This window comes from Lycium ferocissimum, chromosome 12 (genome assembly GCF_029784015.1).
Source record: "Lycium ferocissimum isolate CSIRO_LF1 chromosome 12, AGI_CSIRO_Lferr_CH_V1, whole genome shotgun sequence".
Taxonomy (NCBI): domain Eukaryota; kingdom Viridiplantae; phylum Streptophyta; class Magnoliopsida; order Solanales; family Solanaceae; genus Lycium; species Lycium ferocissimum.
In genome coordinates, this window is record NC_081353.1 from 23,432,869 (window position 1) to 23,452,223 (window position 19,355).

At 35.0% G+C, this 19,355-nt stretch overlaps 2 protein-coding genes and 1 long non-coding RNA gene across 4 annotated transcripts; all 3 read left to right on the top strand.

The window, feature by feature from the left end:
- The first annotated feature begins 641 nt into the window (after positions 1-641).
- LOC132040235 (uncharacterized) lies at positions 642-2,456 on the top strand. 2 transcript variants are annotated; one of them, XM_059430865.1, is made up of 2 exons: positions 642-809; positions 1,376-2,456. In XM_059430865.1, exon 2 carries the CDS (start codon positions 1,655-1,657, stop codon positions 2,339-2,341), a length of 687 nt encoding a protein of 228 aa, XP_059286848.1. In that variant the 5' UTR covers positions 642-809; positions 1,376-1,654; the 3' UTR covers positions 2,342-2,456. The 2 variants fall into 2 exon arrangements, with proteins under 2 accessions (XP_059286848.1, XP_059286849.1); XM_059430866.1 differs by having other exon boundaries at positions 1,810-2,456.
- A 565-nt stretch (positions 2,457-3,021) lies between these two features.
- On the top strand, positions 3,022-3,771 carry LOC132039132 (uncharacterized). The gene is made up of 2 exons (XM_059429674.1): positions 3,022-3,099; positions 3,154-3,771. The coding sequence occupies exons 1-2, from the start codon at positions 3,022-3,024 to the stop codon at positions 3,769-3,771; spliced, it is 696 nt and encodes a 231-aa protein (XP_059285657.1).
- A 1,744-nt stretch (positions 3,772-5,515) lies between these two features.
- LOC132040239 (uncharacterized) lies at positions 5,516-6,731 on the top strand. The gene is made up of 2 exons (XR_009410639.1): positions 5,516-5,617; positions 6,287-6,731. It is a non-coding gene; the product is annotated as an uncharacterized LOC132040239 (long non-coding RNA).
- Positions 6,732-19,355: the final 12,624 nt, after the last annotated feature.

A 19,355-nucleotide genomic window follows, 5' to 3' on the forward strand; every position in this document is an offset into this window, starting at 1 on the left:
TCAAATTATTTACTTAGAAAATTCTTCGAACAATTGTTATGTGTTTTCTTAAGAACAGACACATTTAGGAGAATTTGCCTCAACTTGATCCATACAACTTGTTCAAGTCGTCCTTCTACTAATCTAAGCACTCAAGTATCCATTATCTACAATTGAGTAATTTAAATAATTAACTGATCAAGCCACATCATCTAACCCAATTTATTCCACCATGCGTCAAGTTTTGCATAGCCATTAATGACTTTATTTCACTTCCACCCAGTGGAGGAGCTAGAAATTTTGTCAAGGGTGTTCGAATTCATATAATCAGGGGCGGATTTATAGGCAGCCCAGGGTGTTCACTGAAACACCCTGAGCGAAAAATTTCACTGTAGATATAGGATAAATTTTCTGAATTTATGTAGATATATATGTTTTGAACACCCTCAACAACAAGGAAAAGGATAGCTTAGTGGTTTCAGGGTGTTCAAAATAAACCTCTAAGTTTTGGGTTCAAACCTGAGGGACAACATATTTTTTTAAAGTTTAGGCTCTTATTATTTTTCCGTTTAATTTCTGAAAAGTAGACGACATCGTTTAGGGACTTCTAATTTTTTTTTTTCAAAAACGTGGTGGAATAGGGATTTTTAATCCCAAAAATCCAAAAGTCAAGATAAGTTCCCACTTCCCAAAACCTTGTTTCCACGGTTCCACCAACACTTGGGAATAACAATTCACAATTTACAAACCACCACCGCAGCCACCGGATCGCCGCCGCCGGCCGGAATTTTTTTCCAACTACAGTAGCTAATAGCTTTCTCCGGTGACTGGTAAGCAACATATGCTTGCAAGATTTTAAATCATTGTGAATCATGTGGATGTTATATACTTATATTGATGTACCTTTTCTATGATTCCATCCAAGTGATTATAAAGTATTTTCTTCTCCTTATATATATACACACACAGTTCACAGTTGTTAAATGTTAAGTGTCTAATGTTGGGTTTGCAAATTGCAAGTCAAGTCCGAGTCTTCTGGTTCTTGTGACCCTTTTATCCTATTATTTTGTTCAACATCAATTGTCCCACTATTAGATTTCGCCATTATTTGTAATGTAGAGGTTTCGAATTCTTAAAAAAAAAAAAAATATCTAACAAATTTATGATTTTTTTGGTATCTGCTAGATATTTAACTTTAATATCAACTCATCAAGAGTTAGAAGTATAGGGATGCATTGGTGATATTATATTTTTAGTGAATTAGCATTTTGGGTAGGATCCTTCAGTTATATGTTCATCGGAAGTATTGAGATATTTAGCATTAAGATATTTATTTAATGAATCAACTATATTTAGCATTGAGATATTTATTTAATGAATCAACTATCTTATACAGATTCAAGAGTCAATTAAGAAGTATTTCACCAAGGTATCAAATTCAAGTTCGGGCTATCATAGTCAACCAAATCGGGAAGAAAATGTGAATCATTTAGTAGCACCATTGCAATTTTCTCAAGAGTTCGATTTAAGTTCTTTAGAGGCTGATCCAGGTGAAAGAACTCAAATCTTGGACTTTCATCCAAATCATCGTGATGCTATTAGAAGAGATTATCTTCAGAAATGTCCTTGTCAACCTCAATTGAAAGTTTTTCCTCAAACGTTGATTTATGGAGATATGAGTCATTTCAATCGTGATTGGTATGTTGAATTTCCTGATTGGTTAGAATATAGTGTAAGTAAAGATGCGGCCTATTGTTTGTATTGTTATTTATTTAAGGGCAATGACAATAGTCAAGGTGGAGGTGATGTATGGTCTGGTTTGGGGTATAGGGATTGGAACAAAAAGGATAGTTTGACAAAACATATTGGTGGGCCGAATAGCATCCATAGTCTATCAAAAAGAAAATGTGAAGATCTAATGCGGCAACAACAATCTATTCATGCTGCATTTGATAAGCAACTTAATCAAGATAAGCATGGATATGAGATCCGCTTAGCAGCTTCAATTCGTGTAGTGGGACTTCTTGTGAAACAAGGATTGGCATTTCGGGGTCATGATGAATCTAAAGCATCACTTAACAGAGGTGATTTTCTTGAAATTTTTTCATTTTATGCTCAAGAGTGTGATAAAATTCGTAGCTTTGTATTGGGTAAGGCTCCTCAAAATGATCAAATGACTTGTCCAATGATTCAAAAAGAAATTGTGCTTGCTTGCAAGATTGAAACAATTAAGGGTCTCATAGAGGAATTAAATGGTGACTATTTTTCCTTATTGGTTGATGAATCTTTTGATGTATCACGCAAGGAGCAAATGGCGGTTGTTTTGCGATATGTTGATAGAAGGGGATTTGTGATGGAGTGACTTATTGACATTGTTCATGTTAAAAATACTAGTGCTTTAGCTCTAAAAGGTGCAATTGTCAATTTACTTTCTCAACATTCCTTGAGTCTATCTTGTGTGCGTGAACAATGCTATGATGGAGCAAGTAATATGCAAGGTGATATCAATGGCCTTAAAATGTTGATTAGGAAAGAAATTAGATCGGCTCATTCCATTCATTGTTTTACTCATCAACTTCAATTAACTCTTGTTGGTGTTTCGAAAAAATGTCTTCAAGTGGGAGAACTTGTACACTTAGTTTCAGATATTTTGAATGTGTTGGCGGCTTCTTATAAACGTATGGGTGAATATCGAGAATCTCAAAGGAAAAGAATTCAAGAGGCTTTAGAAAAGGGCGAGCTTAAAGCGGTAGGGGCTTGCATCAATAACTTGGTATTTCTAGAGCTTGTGATACTCGTTGGGGATCTCACTTCAAATCTTTTAATTGTTTTATTCTTCAATTTGGTACAATAATGGATGTACTTGATACTATTGTTGAAACAGCACATAGTTTGGATGAAAGTGCCAGGGCGACGGGATATATCAGAGTTGCTCAAACGTACGAGGTTGCATTTATATTACATTTGATGAAAGAAATTTTAGGAAGTACAAATGACCTTAGTACATGCTTACAAAAATAAGAGCAAGATATTGCAAATGCCATGCGACTTGTTAATGTGGCAAAGATAAGGTTGCAAGAGTTAAGGGAAGATAAAAAATGGGATTTGTTTGTTACTGAGGTATCTATGTTTTGTTTCAACTATAACATTGTGGTACCTAATTTTGATGAGTAGTATGTTAACTCAGGGAGATTTCGGCGTAAACCTGCTGATTATACTTTCTTGCATCATTATCATGTTGATGTATTTTGTAAGATAATTGATTGGCAACTGCAAGAACTTAATGATCGTTTTGATGAGGAGACAACTGAGTTGCTTTATCGAGTTGCTTGTTTGAATCCGATAGACTCATTTTCAAGTTTTGACATCCAAAAAATAATGAGAATGGCTAAATTGTACCCTGATGACTTTGATGAATTTAGTATGAGTTCTCTTGAGAATCAGCTTGCGAATTACATTATTGATATTCGTGATATTGATAAAAGGTTCTCCGATTTAAATGGGCTTTGTGATCTTTCAAAAAGACTGGTTCAGACAAAAAAGCATTCATGTTATCCTCTTGTATTTCGTTTAGTGAAATTTTCTTTGCTTCTCCCAGTTGCCACTGCATCCGTTGAAAGAGCTTTTACGGCAATGAAGTTTATTAAGAATGAGTTGCGGAGTCGAATGAATGATGAATTCTTGAGCGGTTGCATGGTTCCTTTTGTGGAAAAAGATGTGTTTAATGATGTTTCAACTGATGATATTATTTTGACTTTTCAAGCAATGAAACCTCGTCGAGTAGTGCTATAAATATACTCGAGAGGTATTAGTAGAGATCCTTTTTTGTAGTTTGTACTTAGCACCCTAATTCTAGATTGATGCATTGTAAAGGGCTAACTTTTTGCACTATTGTAATTATTACCTTTCTATTCCTGTTAGTTTGAGATCCTTTGTAATGGAACTAACTCTTTGTACCTATGTATTATTACATTCTCCGGAATTGTGTTTTTTCGGCTTGTTCGCACGTTTACGTTTTATTTTCCGAACCCCCTGGATGAAAATCCTGGATCATACTGCATATAATCTATATATTAATTCAATATATAATATATATATATATATATATGTAATAATATATATATATGTAATACGTAATAATTTACATGTCTACACGGTATATTTTTTCGGCGAAGAGTGTTCGATTGAACACCCTTACAGGGTTGTGGCTCCGCCACTGCTTCCACCCATACCACCGGCTTTATAATCCATAATCGTCACACATGACTACTAATTTTAATAGTTAGAAGTATCCGAAGTTACATTGAATGACGACACAACACCTTAGGTTTGTGGTTCTTGAATAACTCTTTGAATCCTTGGTGAAAACATAGATGTTAATTAAGTAGTGTTAATTTCTCTTATTTAACCCAAATTTGAGGCGAAAATCTTACCTAAGTATTGTTGAATTCTAAATTACTTCTTTCAAACAAGGAGGTGTGAAAATAGCTAAATTTTTCTGACGCATTTTCTTCGTTCTCTTCGTCTTGATTCGTTTGATCTTTCATGGCTTAGGTTTATTTTCACACATTATTTTAGGTTCGTTACCTTATTCCAACTATTTTTCCCGTCCTCGTAGAGACTTTATAAACTAATTAATACGTAATTACAATTTCAAATCCACGAATAGAACTAATTAAGTTAAAAGTTTTTTGGGGCTTTACAGTGTGATTAACTTTGTATAATATAATCCCTCCATCCCAATTTATATGAGGGTTGACCGATTTGGGGAGTCAAACAGCTGTTTCTTTGACTCAATTTCAACATAGATTCTTTGACTATTTTATAATAAAATTTTACATATTTGAAAACTACATAAAAAATACTAATAAGTCTGCATTAATAAACATATGAAAAGAGTTGAAGAAAATTGTAGTCAAAGAAAGAACTGTTTGACTTCCCAAATTGTTTTTACAAATTGGGACAGAGGGAGTATATATTATGCTTGATAAAAATCATTTCCACTGCTATTTGGACACTTTAAAGGTTATTAAGGGCAACTTCCCATAGTCGACGCAACTAGCAAATAGATTATATATCTAGCGGAGGTAAAAGGCCATCTGAGAATGGATAGAATGCTGATGCCTTCGTTCAGGATTAGATCAATCAAAGGTATTTTAATTTGTGCTCCATGAATTGGAATCTGTATTAAAGTTATTAGTGGAGAATAGGAATCGAGGTGGTCTATCAGTTATATATAAAACAGTGAAAGCCACTCGAATACAAGGAGAGGAGTGAAAAGCTAGGATGGCTTTGCAGTTTGGCACATATAGAAGTAGAAGACTTTTATCACTCAAACAATGACTCTGGGATCGATTCAAATTCTTCAACTAAAGAAATGCTAATTGAGCTTGACTAATTCTTTGTACTTCATGATGTGTCCTTTTTATTATCCATGTTAAAATTAAGCAAGCATCCAACGTAATCCTTGAACAAATCAAATGGAATTAAGTTGACATTATGAGTTACCAATGTTATAAATACCACCATTTCAACTATTTGTTTCCTCACCAAGAAATCCACTAGAAAGAAATAGCTATGGCCAAGTACTCTACTTTTCTCGCCCTCATCTTTTGCCTCCTCCTTGTGGCTGCAACTGGTGAGTCAACAATTAAACCTATAACTAATTATTTGAACAACTATTTACATGTATATTTATCATTATCAGTTTTTTTTTTTTTTAATCAAGTTAACTATAGTTTGGGAAGATCCCAAATAGAAGTATTGAATTATGTACTGCCAAGGACTCTTCCTAAAGTTTAAGTGGTAATAGAAGAGTACGATGTATAGCTATTTGCCAATATTATTTCTCTTCAGAAACTTATTATACTATTTTTCATATCACATTATTTTTGAGTTACAATACGATGAAAAATATAGCCAAATTGTAGACTTGGGATTTTTTTTTTTTCCAAATAGTATAGTAGGTCATTCAAGAATGTGACCTTATAAAGTCCTACAACTGGCATACAAAAGGTATCCATAGTATACTGCATCATTTGTTTTCTTTTCTATGATGCTATTTCCATTTTAGCCCATTCAAGAAATAATAGTATCTTTCTACATTCGAAGGCAATTTAAATTTAGAATTTCTATTTTCAACCCTTAATAACATTATTTTTAAAGCTACACAAATGTATCACGACATTTTAAGATCGATCACAATTAAAAGTGTTTAGTTCTTTCTTAAGTTTTGTGCCTACCCAGGATTTTGAAATTTTCTATCTCTAGTACATATCATGTGTTTCAAATTTTCCTATTGTCTCAGAAATGCAAATGGCAGAATGAAAATACTGTTGGAAGAAAAGTCACAAGTGGAACGGGCCTTGCCATTACTCTTACAATTGTATCCATCATTGCAAGCACTGGTTTGGAGCTAAATATGGTATTTGCAAGAAGTATAAACCATGGGGTCACAAGTATCACTGGGCAAAATATGCTTGCTACTGCTACTCTCCTTGCCATCATTGAGGAACTTCAGAGTCTCAAGGGTTGGCTTTGATTACATAAATAAATAAGAAGCTACCTATTTTATATGTTATGTGTGTAATAATATAATAAGGTCGATTTAAGTCCCTAGTCTGACTTTTTGGCCATGCTTTGCCTGATTAGCAACATTTGTGTTCCTTTCATTGTATTGTACTATCATTTACTATTAGTGTTGCTGTGATTATGGTATTTTGCTAAATAAATATTTGTTGTGGTACGATAAATAGTTGTTGTGTCAAGTACGTACCATCAAGGGCATCGGTACAAAAATAATTACCGTAAAGAGTATTAATTATTTGGGATAATTTTAGACACATCCCCTCGAGTTTGGCTGGATTATATTAATCTCCCTCCTGTTTTGCGATATTATATTTACCTTCTTTATTTTGATTTCTTTGTAACAATTCTTTTAATCGATTTTTATTAATATAAAAAGATTATAATTGGACTAATTCTCCCCTTTTCTAATATAATATTTTATTTAATTAATTTTATAATCATCTTATCATATTAAATAAACTAAAAAAATAATATAAACTACAAACGGAAAGCCATTAAAAGATTTGAGGCTAAATATATCCAATCACTTCTAACTGGGGTGGGTCTTCGTACACAACAGTTATGTTGTTGATGTTGTTTGTTCCAACCAGTTGCCCGGGGGCAAACCCTCAATTGGGTTCTAACGTAGCAATCCAAATTAGATTGGTGTCTTTAAATATTTCAATCATGTAATTACAAGAAGCTTAGGTGAGATAAGCAAACCCAGATCTTCATCTATTTGTTTTCTTTTTCACATATAGCAAACAAGTTTTATAGGTCATATAAACTCTTGACATTAGACTAGATTAAAAATTATTGAAGGAATGTAAATCCCTAGTTTTAGAATAAAACAATACAAAACCAATATTTTATAAAAGCAAAGTACAAATTTGTAGGAGAGATTGGGTACCCCTACATGTCGAATTTGGGAGAAAGAAGCAAGATCCTCAATTCTCTTAACAATTGTTTTCTAGATCCAAACTTGAAATTATAATCATGCGAAACAAGAACATTATTAGAGTTAGGGAAAATGTGGTTCTTTGTCTTCATTTTAATTACTTTGGTTATAATAACCAACTAGGAATCCCTTTTCCTTGTTCACTGATGAAATCAAATTTAAATCACGGCACTTAAGTTGATATACACGTACCAGATATACCATCATTGGAGACATCACAAATGTTGTCTCTGCCGTTCCAATAAAAATGACAGAAGTATAGTTAACCACCAAAAATCCGCAAACTCATTAGCGTATTTTTGGTGGTAAACTATACTCCTGCCATTTTTGAGTTGATGAAGAGGGTGTTTAAGGTGGAAGGAAAATGGAGCTAGAAGTCTTTCGTGGTGATTCAATGGTGGAGAAGGCTGGAGGAGAAATGAAAAAAAGGAAAGATGCCTTGTGTTGAACGAAAAATACCCCACCCTTTGTGTGTATCTGTTCCTAAACTTGTGTGCCTATTCTCTACCCCCAGACCTCATATTGTGGGATTACATTGGGTATGTTATTGTTGTTGTGCGCCAAATTCTGTCTGTAATGTGCATGTATTTGCCTCTCTCTTTTTGTGAACTTGCTAAAAATCTGCTCTGTGAGTGTAGGTAGGCTGCTCATGCCTTATGTGCTGAGTGTATCACCAAAAGTGTGGTGAATGGTAGGTAGTGTGCGGGTACGATTGTGAGTGAGAGTTTAATTTGTTATTATTATGTGGGATAAGATGGAATTCTCGATTGGTCTATTTTTGTCTTTTTGTTTTTCTTCAAAGCTAAAATAAAAAAATAAAGTTAAAAAAAAAAATACTCCACTAATTAACTATTTCAAAAGTATAAGAAAAATTAAATAACTAAATTAAGAGTAAAGATATTACTATGCAAAAAATTACTAGTAACTTATTAAATTAAGACATAATGTTTTTATTTTTGTTGTGGGTGTTGATTGGTAAGCTTTAAGGTGAAGGTGGTAGCTACGGAGTTCTTATTCTTCTTCTTTTCCTTTTGAATTAAAAATGGCATGGGAGTGTAAATGGTGACTACTTTATTAACATGGATATTCTGTTTGAAATGAGTTTCCACTGCTACTGGATTTTGAAAGAGGTGTATTATGATATGTATATAATTGTATATTCATGAATATCCATGTATATACTTTGTATAATCATGTATGTCTTCATATATACACACACACCGATAATTATAAATGATTACACGGATATATACAAATATAAACGATTTGGTTTTTCTTGTCTAGTTTATTTATGTGTATCCTTAACATGCTTAAAAGCAATAATTTTAAATTGATAAATTCGTTGAAATATGGAGCATTTCCATTACAAGTAGGCAGGTCATGAGTACGAAAAAAGGGGAGGGAGAAACCTGAGGGAGAAATAGAAAAGAATGGGGAGCAGGGGGGGGGGGGGGGGGGGGGTGCGGTGCGGGAGTAAACAAGCTGTGGGTACTGGGGAAAGGGAACGAAAGGGGGTGGGAGAAATAAACAAACTAGATGAGGGCATGAGGGTGAAACAGCCTTTTATGTGTGACGACTCATCCGGTTATTTTGAGCATTTGGAGGCCTTTCTTCCAAACAACACTTCTTCTAGGTTCAACATGTATATTATGACTTGTGGGGATGATTTGAGGGGTTCCCGAGGCAATTGATGCATATTGGAGAAGAAAATAGAAAACTAGAAATTTTGAGAAACAATAAAGAGAAAATTACACTGTATGTTCATTGGGGCAACAATGCTACCAAAATTGACCCATTTTTTTAATTTTTACAAAATATGACCCAAACTTTTCTCTCTCTCTCTGCCTTTGTATATATGTTTGTATATATTGATACATGTTGGTATAAGTGTCTTTATATGTTTGTATATGTCTGTATATATTTGTATATTTTGGGCTATTTTTCGTAATGTAAGGTTTAGGGTATTTTTTTGCAATGTAAGTGACCAACTTATATATTTCTAAAATTTTCCCAAAAATAAAATAAGTGTGGACTAAAGTCAACTTTCGGGATAAACGAACTTGGAATCGAGGTTTGAAAGTTTCAATAGGTTTCGAGTGGTGATTTATAACTTAGTTGATAGCTAGGTTCCTAGATAATTTAACTGAATATAATCATCATATAATATCATGCTTTTAATAAAAAGCAAGTAAACTAAGAGTTAAAATCTTAATTGCCTTGTAATCGAAAGTAAACCTCTCTTGAAACACTGAAGTCAACTAGAACAATCTGTAATGGCCTCAATGTATCTCAAAGTCATTAATGCCGGATCCAAATAAATCTAGGGAAACTAATCCCACAATTTAAGATGATTTAGAGTCAAAGTCAACTCTCGAATGAATCAAAAGTCAACCTTCAGATCAAAACCCAAAACAATTACAAGAGCGCACCACCCATTAACTAAGGAAACCAAATATATGATCAAGATTTTATTTTGATAGCAATTGCTAGCTCAAACTCGTTTTAATCCTTTTTAAAATTTAGGTCTAAAAATTTCAATTTTTGCCTTGGAATCTGGCTATTTAAGGGACCAAAATGCATAGAAATAAAGTATTATTTTAAGATCAACACGGGGAATCATTACCAACTTTTCGGAATCCTAGCTCGAGTTGAATCAAATTGTTACAAATAGTTGTTGTACAATACGGTATTATATTGCTATAGTGGCCTCTGCGCGATCACGACACTAGGGGGTGATCGCGACATTGGATGGTTTTGTTCAATGCACTCGTGATCCAGCCTACGCGATCATATTGAAGGCTTGATCAGGGTCAAATTTGAAACTCTTCTTCGCAATCATGGTCGTTGAACGCCATCTTTTTGCCTTGTCCAGTTTCCTTTCACGGTCGCGGTGCAGCCTGCGCAATATCGTTGAAGGCTACACCAGCAAAAATATGCATTGTGCATTGTTGGTGCAAGGGCATCAGAAGTCACTCGAGCCCCTTGGGCCCCATCTCAAACCATGCCAACAAGTCCCAAATTATATTGTTGACTTGTACAAAGTTCCAAAGCACATCTTGAAGCATATATGCTCGAATTGGGGGGTGAGTTGTTATACTCTCCTCCACTTAAACTAACATTTGTTAATGTACATGTGGTCTCAAATAGTTGAGGTTATATGTCCCGAATGTCCTGCGCCTCCCAAATAGCTTCCTCACTTTGATCATTTCTCCACAGTACTTTGACCAAAGCGAACACTGTTGACCTCAACTAGCAAACGTATTTGACCAAAATAGCTATTGGGACCTCCTCATAGGCTAATTGTTGATCATCTGATTGGACTGACTCGTGATCAATGACCTATACAATATGGCTCAGATCTAGGGAATACTTATGAAGTATGGGAACATGAAAAATTGAGTGTATTCCTAACTAACGACTCTCTTTCCCATCCTACCCCTCGGCAAGTGTTTAAAAATATCTAATAGTGCATACAAACACTTCATTATTGAAATACAAGTATGGATATGGAATACAAATAAAGCAATTAAACTGAAATAATTATGAAAGTAAACATGTTATAACTACTAATCTGAGATGGTTCCATGAGACACACTCAAGCTCCAATACACCATGAGACAAGGGTACCCTCACCAATCTTAACCCAACTACGGTGCCATGAGTACGTACAGTCAATCTCAACTCAAATGTGGTACCATGAGTGCACCTGCTCAATTTCAACCACATAGTGGCTCCATGAGGATGCCAATCAAACCCAACCCACTGATCACTGCACATACAAACATACATCGTACCCAAGTTTTGTGTGCTACTGACATGGTGGTAAAATATGCTTAAAAGCTAACCAGATATGACAAAAAAATCACAAATAACTTCTGAAGCTAACTCAATGATAGAGCATAACATCTAATCAATATCATATCATGTAAAAACATAGATGAAGACCCTCATGGTCAACTCTAGATATTCCATAACTACACAATCTAGCTCATTCTTGAGCACTCGCACGAACTAGATGGTTTAAATATATACAAGCTAATATGATTTTAAGGTAAAGCAAGAAAACTAAGAGCTAAAGACTCACTTGCCTTATAACGGGTAGGCAAACAAGAAACCTTATAACCGGTAGGCAAACCTTTCTTGTAATGTCGATCTTAGCTAGAAAAAACTCAAATGGCCTCAATCTATTCAAAATTATAAATAACGGGTCCAAATTAGTCTAGGAGGACTATCCCATAATTTTAGGACACCCCGAGGTCAAAGTCAACACTTGGTCAACTCAAATCGGCCAATCAGGTCAACGGTGCGAAATCCGAAATTGATTGCATGGACGGGTTATCCATATGTTATGGAATCTGATCCAATAATCTAAATCCAATTTTGATACTAATTGCTAAGTCAAATAATAATTGATTTTTCAATTCTAGGTTTAGTTCTAAGATTTCCGAATTTAGCCTCTTAAATCACATGATTCCAAGTAGGGGTGTACATGGACCGGGTTGGTTCGGGTTTTTTAAAGACCAAACCAAACCAATTGTATCGGGTTTTTAAATCTATAAATCAAACCAAACCAACAAAAGTCGGGTTTTTAAACCTCGGGTTTTCTCGATTTTTTCGGGTTGCTCAGGTTTTTCGGTTTTTACAATTGCAAAGGAAACCGACCAATGCTTACAAATATCAATTTCAGCGAAAATCATATTTGCTATAAGACTCTCCACCTTTTTGTTATCCAAAATCGAGAAGTCTTTGGCCACTCCCAAGCTTTTGTCTTAAAATTGTTCGAATTTAGTTTTTATAAGCTATATGTCGTCTTTCGCGTTCGTGACCCCAGCTCTTGCATTCACGGGCCTACGCAATCTCGAAGAAGGTTGACTAGGGTTGAACTGGCCTAACCCTTCCCGGTCGCGCCCTCATCCCCGCGTTCTCGATGTACAGCCCACCAGTGAATTGCATTCGCAATTGGTGTCCTCGTGGTTGTGAAGAAGGCACCAACACCAGAAAATCTGCAATTTCAACTAACCTTTCAATGGTGTCGAAACACACCTAAGCCCCTCAAGTCCCAACCCGAGCATGCTAACAAGTCCCAAAAAAAAAAAAAAAAAAAAAGATGAAGCCATTATGCAACAATACGTAAATAGTCAAAAAGAGGGAATGAGTTGTTGCATGCTATGCGTAATTCCTTGTATAGGTGCAACTCACAAATCCAATTTATTTGGAGTCCATAGTCCAAAGTAATCCCTTACGTAATTTTAACATTTTTAAACGATCAAACGCCTAAATTGAATTATTCAGTACATATATACTTGACAGAAAACATATATTAACATTCCGCAAACCATCGTCGTTTTAGCAAGCAACATTTGTAGATAAAATTAAAAAAACAATCTGAAAAAAAAAAAAAGGGAACTCGGGCTAGAGCCTTCAATCAACTTTATTACATTGTCACAAGCACACAATCAAACCAACTGCCTGCTGGTGCAGTATTTATTACACAAGCATAAATAAATAGTTCTTATTTCTGTAGTCAAAAGGCAAAGCTAGCTTTGAGACTCCTAAAGTTACGTTTTCATGATCAATGACAAGGAGAATAGCAATAACAAGCATAATTTGCCCAATGATGATGCTTGTGTCCCCATTGATATTTCTTACAAATACCATATTCAGCTCCAAACCAATGCTTGCAATGTTGACTACATTTATAAGAATAGTGACAAGGCCCATGCCATTTGTGACTTTTCTTCCAACAGTATTTCCCTTCTGCCATTTGCATTTCTACATAAAGCATGAAATTGGAAAGCCAAGAATAAGTACTTAATTAACATATACTCCCTGAATGACTTAACATACGAATCCGGAAACGGTTGACCAAGTCTGTTACTATTTGGTAATATGTTCCTAGTACAATATGCAAAATAGTTGTGCTATATATGAAAGATATAACATTTCTAAGCCCTAATCCATCCGGAATATAAGAAGTATAAAGGAAACAATTATAAGGGCCAAACTTTATAACATTGACCGTAAATTTTGACATAAAATTTTCAAGGTTTTAAAAATAAAATTTATATATTTAGAAACTATATAAAAAAATATAATACTATAAGTCCTGATATATAACGTATAATTCAAATAATCTTAGAAAACGTGTAAGGAAAATGTGGTCAAAGAACCATCCAGTAGATTCCTTAAATAGTAATAGGGTCACATAAATTGTAAAATGTTATTGACTCACCGGTGGCTGCAACAAGGAGAAGACAGAAGAGGAGCGAAACGAAGGCTGTGTATTTAGCCATGTCTTACTATTTTTTTTTTGCTTTTGGATATCTTGGTGAAGGAACTAAGGCTAAGGTCATGGTATTTATAGCATGGTATAAGCTCAACATTGTCAACTTAATTCATTTTTTGACTAGTTCAAGAAGATTACATCATTATTAAATACATGAGCAAGTAAAAGAATAAGTCTGAGGGGCGATTCCTTCAATTCCCTACGTATAATATAAGATTATGAAATGGATGATGACAATGCTAATTTAGGAATTTAAATACATCAAGAGTCAAGATTATGAGGGGCGGGGAGCCAACTGAATCCAAGGTTCTAATGTCGTGTATGAACTCTAAAGGTGAATATCCAGCTTTAACAAAGGAAATTAACTTAAATACATTATAGTATCAAGATTTTTTATACTATTAATATATTTTAATTACACCTTATAGAAAATTAACGACATAATATTTCAGTTTACTGGTGTCTAGTGAAATTTATTATGAACATTTACTAATAGTTATACTAGGATAATTATTCTTATTTAGAGAATAGGATAACATCCAAAGGAATTAGAATGTTCATCTCGACAGAAATTGAGGAGGTAAGCTAGTTTATTATCAGTATTGACTTTTGAGTCTCGGGGTAGGGACCATTTAATTTTAGAGTGTATGAAATAATATGAATATCCAACTAATTGCTGAGTTGCTTAGGATTTTATAAATTCTGTTGGAACTCTTACACAATTGATGAGGAACTGTGAAAGAGCTCAGCAAATGTGTTGTTGTCCCATGATATACACTGGTATACCAGCACCAGTGACTAGTCAGTTATTTGCAATGATTAGTTTGCAGAGTAGTTAGTTAGTTAGCCTTCTAACTGTAATTAAGCTATGTCGGTTAGTTAGTTAGTTAGTTTGTCACTCTTAGCTGGCATCTTAGCTTCAAGTTGTACAACTGGACCAATCGTGTATATATAGCATAGGATCTTGTATATTTGTTCATAATGAGAATATCAGAAATTTCCCAACTGTTTTCCTTTGTCTTCCTTGATTCTCCCTTTTTGTTCATATTGATCAGTTACTGATATTCATTAACTTTACATGGTATCATAGCTTCACAATCTATAGATCGAGAGGATTACTTCAACATGAAGTGAAGAATTCGAGGGATCTGTAGTTGCAATCGAAGAAATTTTTACAATTTGAAGTTTTTTTTTTTTTTTTTTTTTTTTTGTAAAAATGGGAAGCACTGCAAATTAGAGTAGTACAATTGCAGGATCAATAACAACAACCATAGATCATCATCATCCATTGTATCTATATCCATCTGATGCACCAGGATCATTATCTGTAGAAATAACATTAACTGGAATGGATAACTACACATGATGGAGTAGAGCAATGAAACTACCTTTACTTGGAAAGAACAAAATAGGATTTATTGATGGATCTGTGAAGAGAGAAGATTATCAAGGAGATCTTGAGAGATCGTGGGATCGTCGCAATGCAATTGTAGTGTCATGGTTAATGGGAAATGTAAGCAAAAATCTGCTTAGTGGAATATTGTTTAATTCAAATGCACATTACATCTCGAAAGACTTGAAGGAGAGATTTAACAAAGTGAATAGTTCAAGAGCTTTTCAATTGCACAAAGGAATTTCCACTCTCACACAAGGTGTTTGCCTGTCTGAATGTATTACTCGAGGCTCAAGGATCTATAGGATCAGTATGACTCAATTGTACCACCACCAGCCTGTAATTCTCCCAAGTCAAAGAGAAAGTATGGATATCTACAATATCAACATATGTTGCGGTTAATGGGACCAAGGATAGCTACCAAGCAGAGCGAGCGTATACTCATGATGCAACAAACTCCTAATGTGAATCAAGTATATGCAGTGATTAACCAGGATAAAGGCCAAAGGATTGTTGCTAGATCAAGTCAAATGATGCAAGATATCATGGAGCCATCTGCTATGTTTACAGCCATGAATGGAAATGGGAATCCAAGGCCAAAGAGACCTTATAATCCAAATTCCTTTTGTGACTTTTGTCACATGAAAGGTCATGTGAGAGTTGATTGTGTAAAACTGATGAAGTGTACTTATTTCCATAGAACTGGTCATCTTCAAGAAAAATGCTACAAGCTTATTGGTTATCCTGAGGATTTTAAAGGAAAGAATAAAGCAAATGCAGTAATAGGAGGTAATTTTCAATTGAATGAGAATGTTGCAGGCTACCAGGAGTTGTACTATCAGTCACATAGCATGCAGCAGATGCAACAGTATGGTTAATATGGCCAAACCTCTCAGCATGTGGTTCCACCATCTCAATTTATGGTTCCACATTCTCCTTATCAATAACCAGGAATGTCTCAAGGATGGGGCCAATTCAATATGCACCTAGCCAGATGACTTCCTTACTCCAAGTCAGCATCAACAACTACTTGGCATGATCAATAACAAGTCATACAAGCCTACTACTGAAACTAGTGTTAGTTCCAATGTGGCAGGTAACTATGTTTTTTATACTAATTTTTTTGTTTTTGTTTTTTGAAGTGGATTGTGGATATAGGTGCTACTAATCACATGATTAGTAACCACATTTTTTTACAAAGTAAAAGTTTAATAGAGAATGCTGGTAAGGTGCAATTACCAACTGGTGACTCAGCACAGGTCTCACTTATTGGAAATTACCAACTAGGAGGAGGTGAAGTCCTTAGAAATGTTCTATGTGTCCCAAATTTCAAGTTTAACCTCATGTCAGTTTCCAAGGTGACAAAGGAACTGAATTGTTCTATGTCTTTCTTCCTTGAATACTGTACCTTTCAGGTTCTCTTGTCTGGATAGGTGAGGGCGATTGGTAAGAAAGATGAAGGACTTTACATACTGAATTTGGACATACACATTCAACGAGGAAGATTGAATAAGTGCTTGGCTGTTACACATGAAGCTGATGCAGCAATTTGGCATCAGAAATTGTGTCATGTGCCCATGTTTTGAGGAAACTATCACTTTTCAAGAGTAATAAGAATTTTACTTTGAATAACTATGAAGTTTATCCCCTTGCTAGACAAACTAGAGTTCCTTTTCCATATAGTCATAACAGAACTACTGATGTTTTCATTCGCTAAATATGGATGTATGGGGGCATATAAAGTTGAGACATATAATGGCATGAGATATTTCTTGACTATAGTTGATGATCATTCTAGATGGACTTGCATTTTATTAATAAGACTTAAATCTGATGTGATTATGTTGCTAAAACATTTTTTACCGAAGTAGAAACACAGTTTGGTAAGAAAATCAAAAGAGATAGATCAGACAATGGCACTATATTTTTTAATCAACACTGTAAGGCACTGTTTCTTAACAATGGTGTCATACATTAGAGTTCCCGTCCTTACACCCGTCAACAAAATGGGGTAGTGGAGAGGAGACATAGTCATATCCTTGAAACTGCAAGAGCAACTAAATTTCAAGTTAGTTCTCCAGACAGTTTTTGGGGATTTTGTGTAGAAGCTGCAGTATATCTGTTGAATAGGTGTTGAATAGGATTCCCTCTACTGTCCTAAGGAATAAATCACCATATGAGGTCTTGTACAAGAAGTCTCCTATTTTGACTCACATTAGGATCATTGGTTGTTTGTGCTATGCTGATAACCTCACTAGACAGGATAAGTTCAGTCCTAGGGCAGTCAAGGCAATATTTGTAGGATATGGCACTTCTCAAAAGGGATATAAGTTGTATGATTTGGAAAATAGAGTCTTTTTTATTAGTAGAGATGTGGTGTTTATGGAAACTGTTTTTCCTTTCAAAGGCCGTGCACTTGATCAGTAGAGTCAAGTAACTCCCCACAAATATTTCTCCTTTGATGACCTAGTTGACACTCCACCCTCATATACACCAATTCATATTATTCCTGAGCCTCCTCCACCTGTTCCAACTATAGCAGATCCATCTTTTCATGAAAATTCAGTCATTAATCACATCCCATGTTACACCTCATTTTTCGCATACGCTAAAGTTTTGTCTTAAGTCGGTTGTCATAGGTTCGTATGGGAGATCATTTGGGAAGCTGTGTATGAGGACTATGGCTATATCTCGAAGTTATATAGGTCCTTAAAAATGATTGGAAGAGAGTATGAAGGTTAGACGTCAAAAGGATCGGAAAGAATACGTTTTGTCGAAAAATTAAACTGAGACCATATCACGGCCACTTCCACGGACCATGAATAATTTCACGGGCCGTGAAAGTGGTAGTTGGACACCGTGAAATAGTGGAAGTAGGGTGGAGACACTGGAGTGGTTTCATGGCCAATGAAATAATTCACGATCCGTGAAAATGGGCCATGGAATTGAGGTGGTGGAAATTTTCCCTTTTGTTATAAATTAAGACCAATGACTTAGGGCTCATTTGTTCACCAAAAAAAGATCCCTAGTGCCCCTCCAATCTCTCTCAACCATCCCTAATCATCCATAAACATCCTAAACTATTTCAAGAGAAGATCAAGCCCTAAAATCCTTAACTAGTTCATAAAAGGTGATTATTCTTGCTTCTAGTTGAAGTTGTGGAGAATTGGTCTTGCAACAAATTGTGTGAGTTAAAGATCTTCAATCTGTAAGGTATGCTTTTCACTCTATTTCTTATGTTGAGTTGATTTGAAGGTTTAGCAAGCTTTAAAGGGGTAAAATGGTTACGAGAGAAAGGTCCTAAGGTGTTGTGTTGAAGTATTGGTTATGGATTGAGTATGAAAGGAAGTTTTGGAACTGATTTGAGTCTAGTTTGAATATTATCTCATGGTTACAGTATTGTTGAAGTTGTTATTGATGTTTTGGGAGTTGTGTTGGAATTTGATGGAAGTAGATGATATAGGGGAAATGCTGCCCAAATTTCATTAACTAACCTATTAGTTTAGCTTGACCTTATGAGTGTTTCAACGACTTAACCTTAGTGTGAATCATCTTGAATGTAGATTTGCTAGCTTGGGAGGATAGACATAAAGTGGTTAAGTGGACGACGGAGTATGTTAAGGTTATCCCTTTCCTTCTTTTTGGCACGATCCTTATGAACAAAACGTACACGTAACGTTAATCCATATTGATTCTACTCTTAGAGTTAAGGATGATCCATTTGATTCATTTTCCATAATGTATCTTCAGAAAGTCTTCCTTCCGATTCAATATGATCCCTAGAGTTACTTGTACTCTTACCATGTTTTGCATTGCATTGCATTTATATATACATATACATCTACAGACCTGTGACCCCTCAGGCGTTATATACGCGTATACTATGCATTATATATATATATATATATAAAGGGTATGGGGAAGGAGACGGCATTATATGCGCACTACCACCTGATCAGCTGGTTACATGTTGATAACGACGATGATGACGATGATGCCCACAGAGGCCGATACGATATGATGGGATGCCTACAGAGGCTTGACAGGAGTTATATACGCATATACGTATGTATGACCGCATGCATTCATGCACAGTATTTATGCATATCATTGGCTCTCAGAAGCAGTTTAGACGTACAGGTTACGTTCATTCACCCTATGTTTTCTTATTT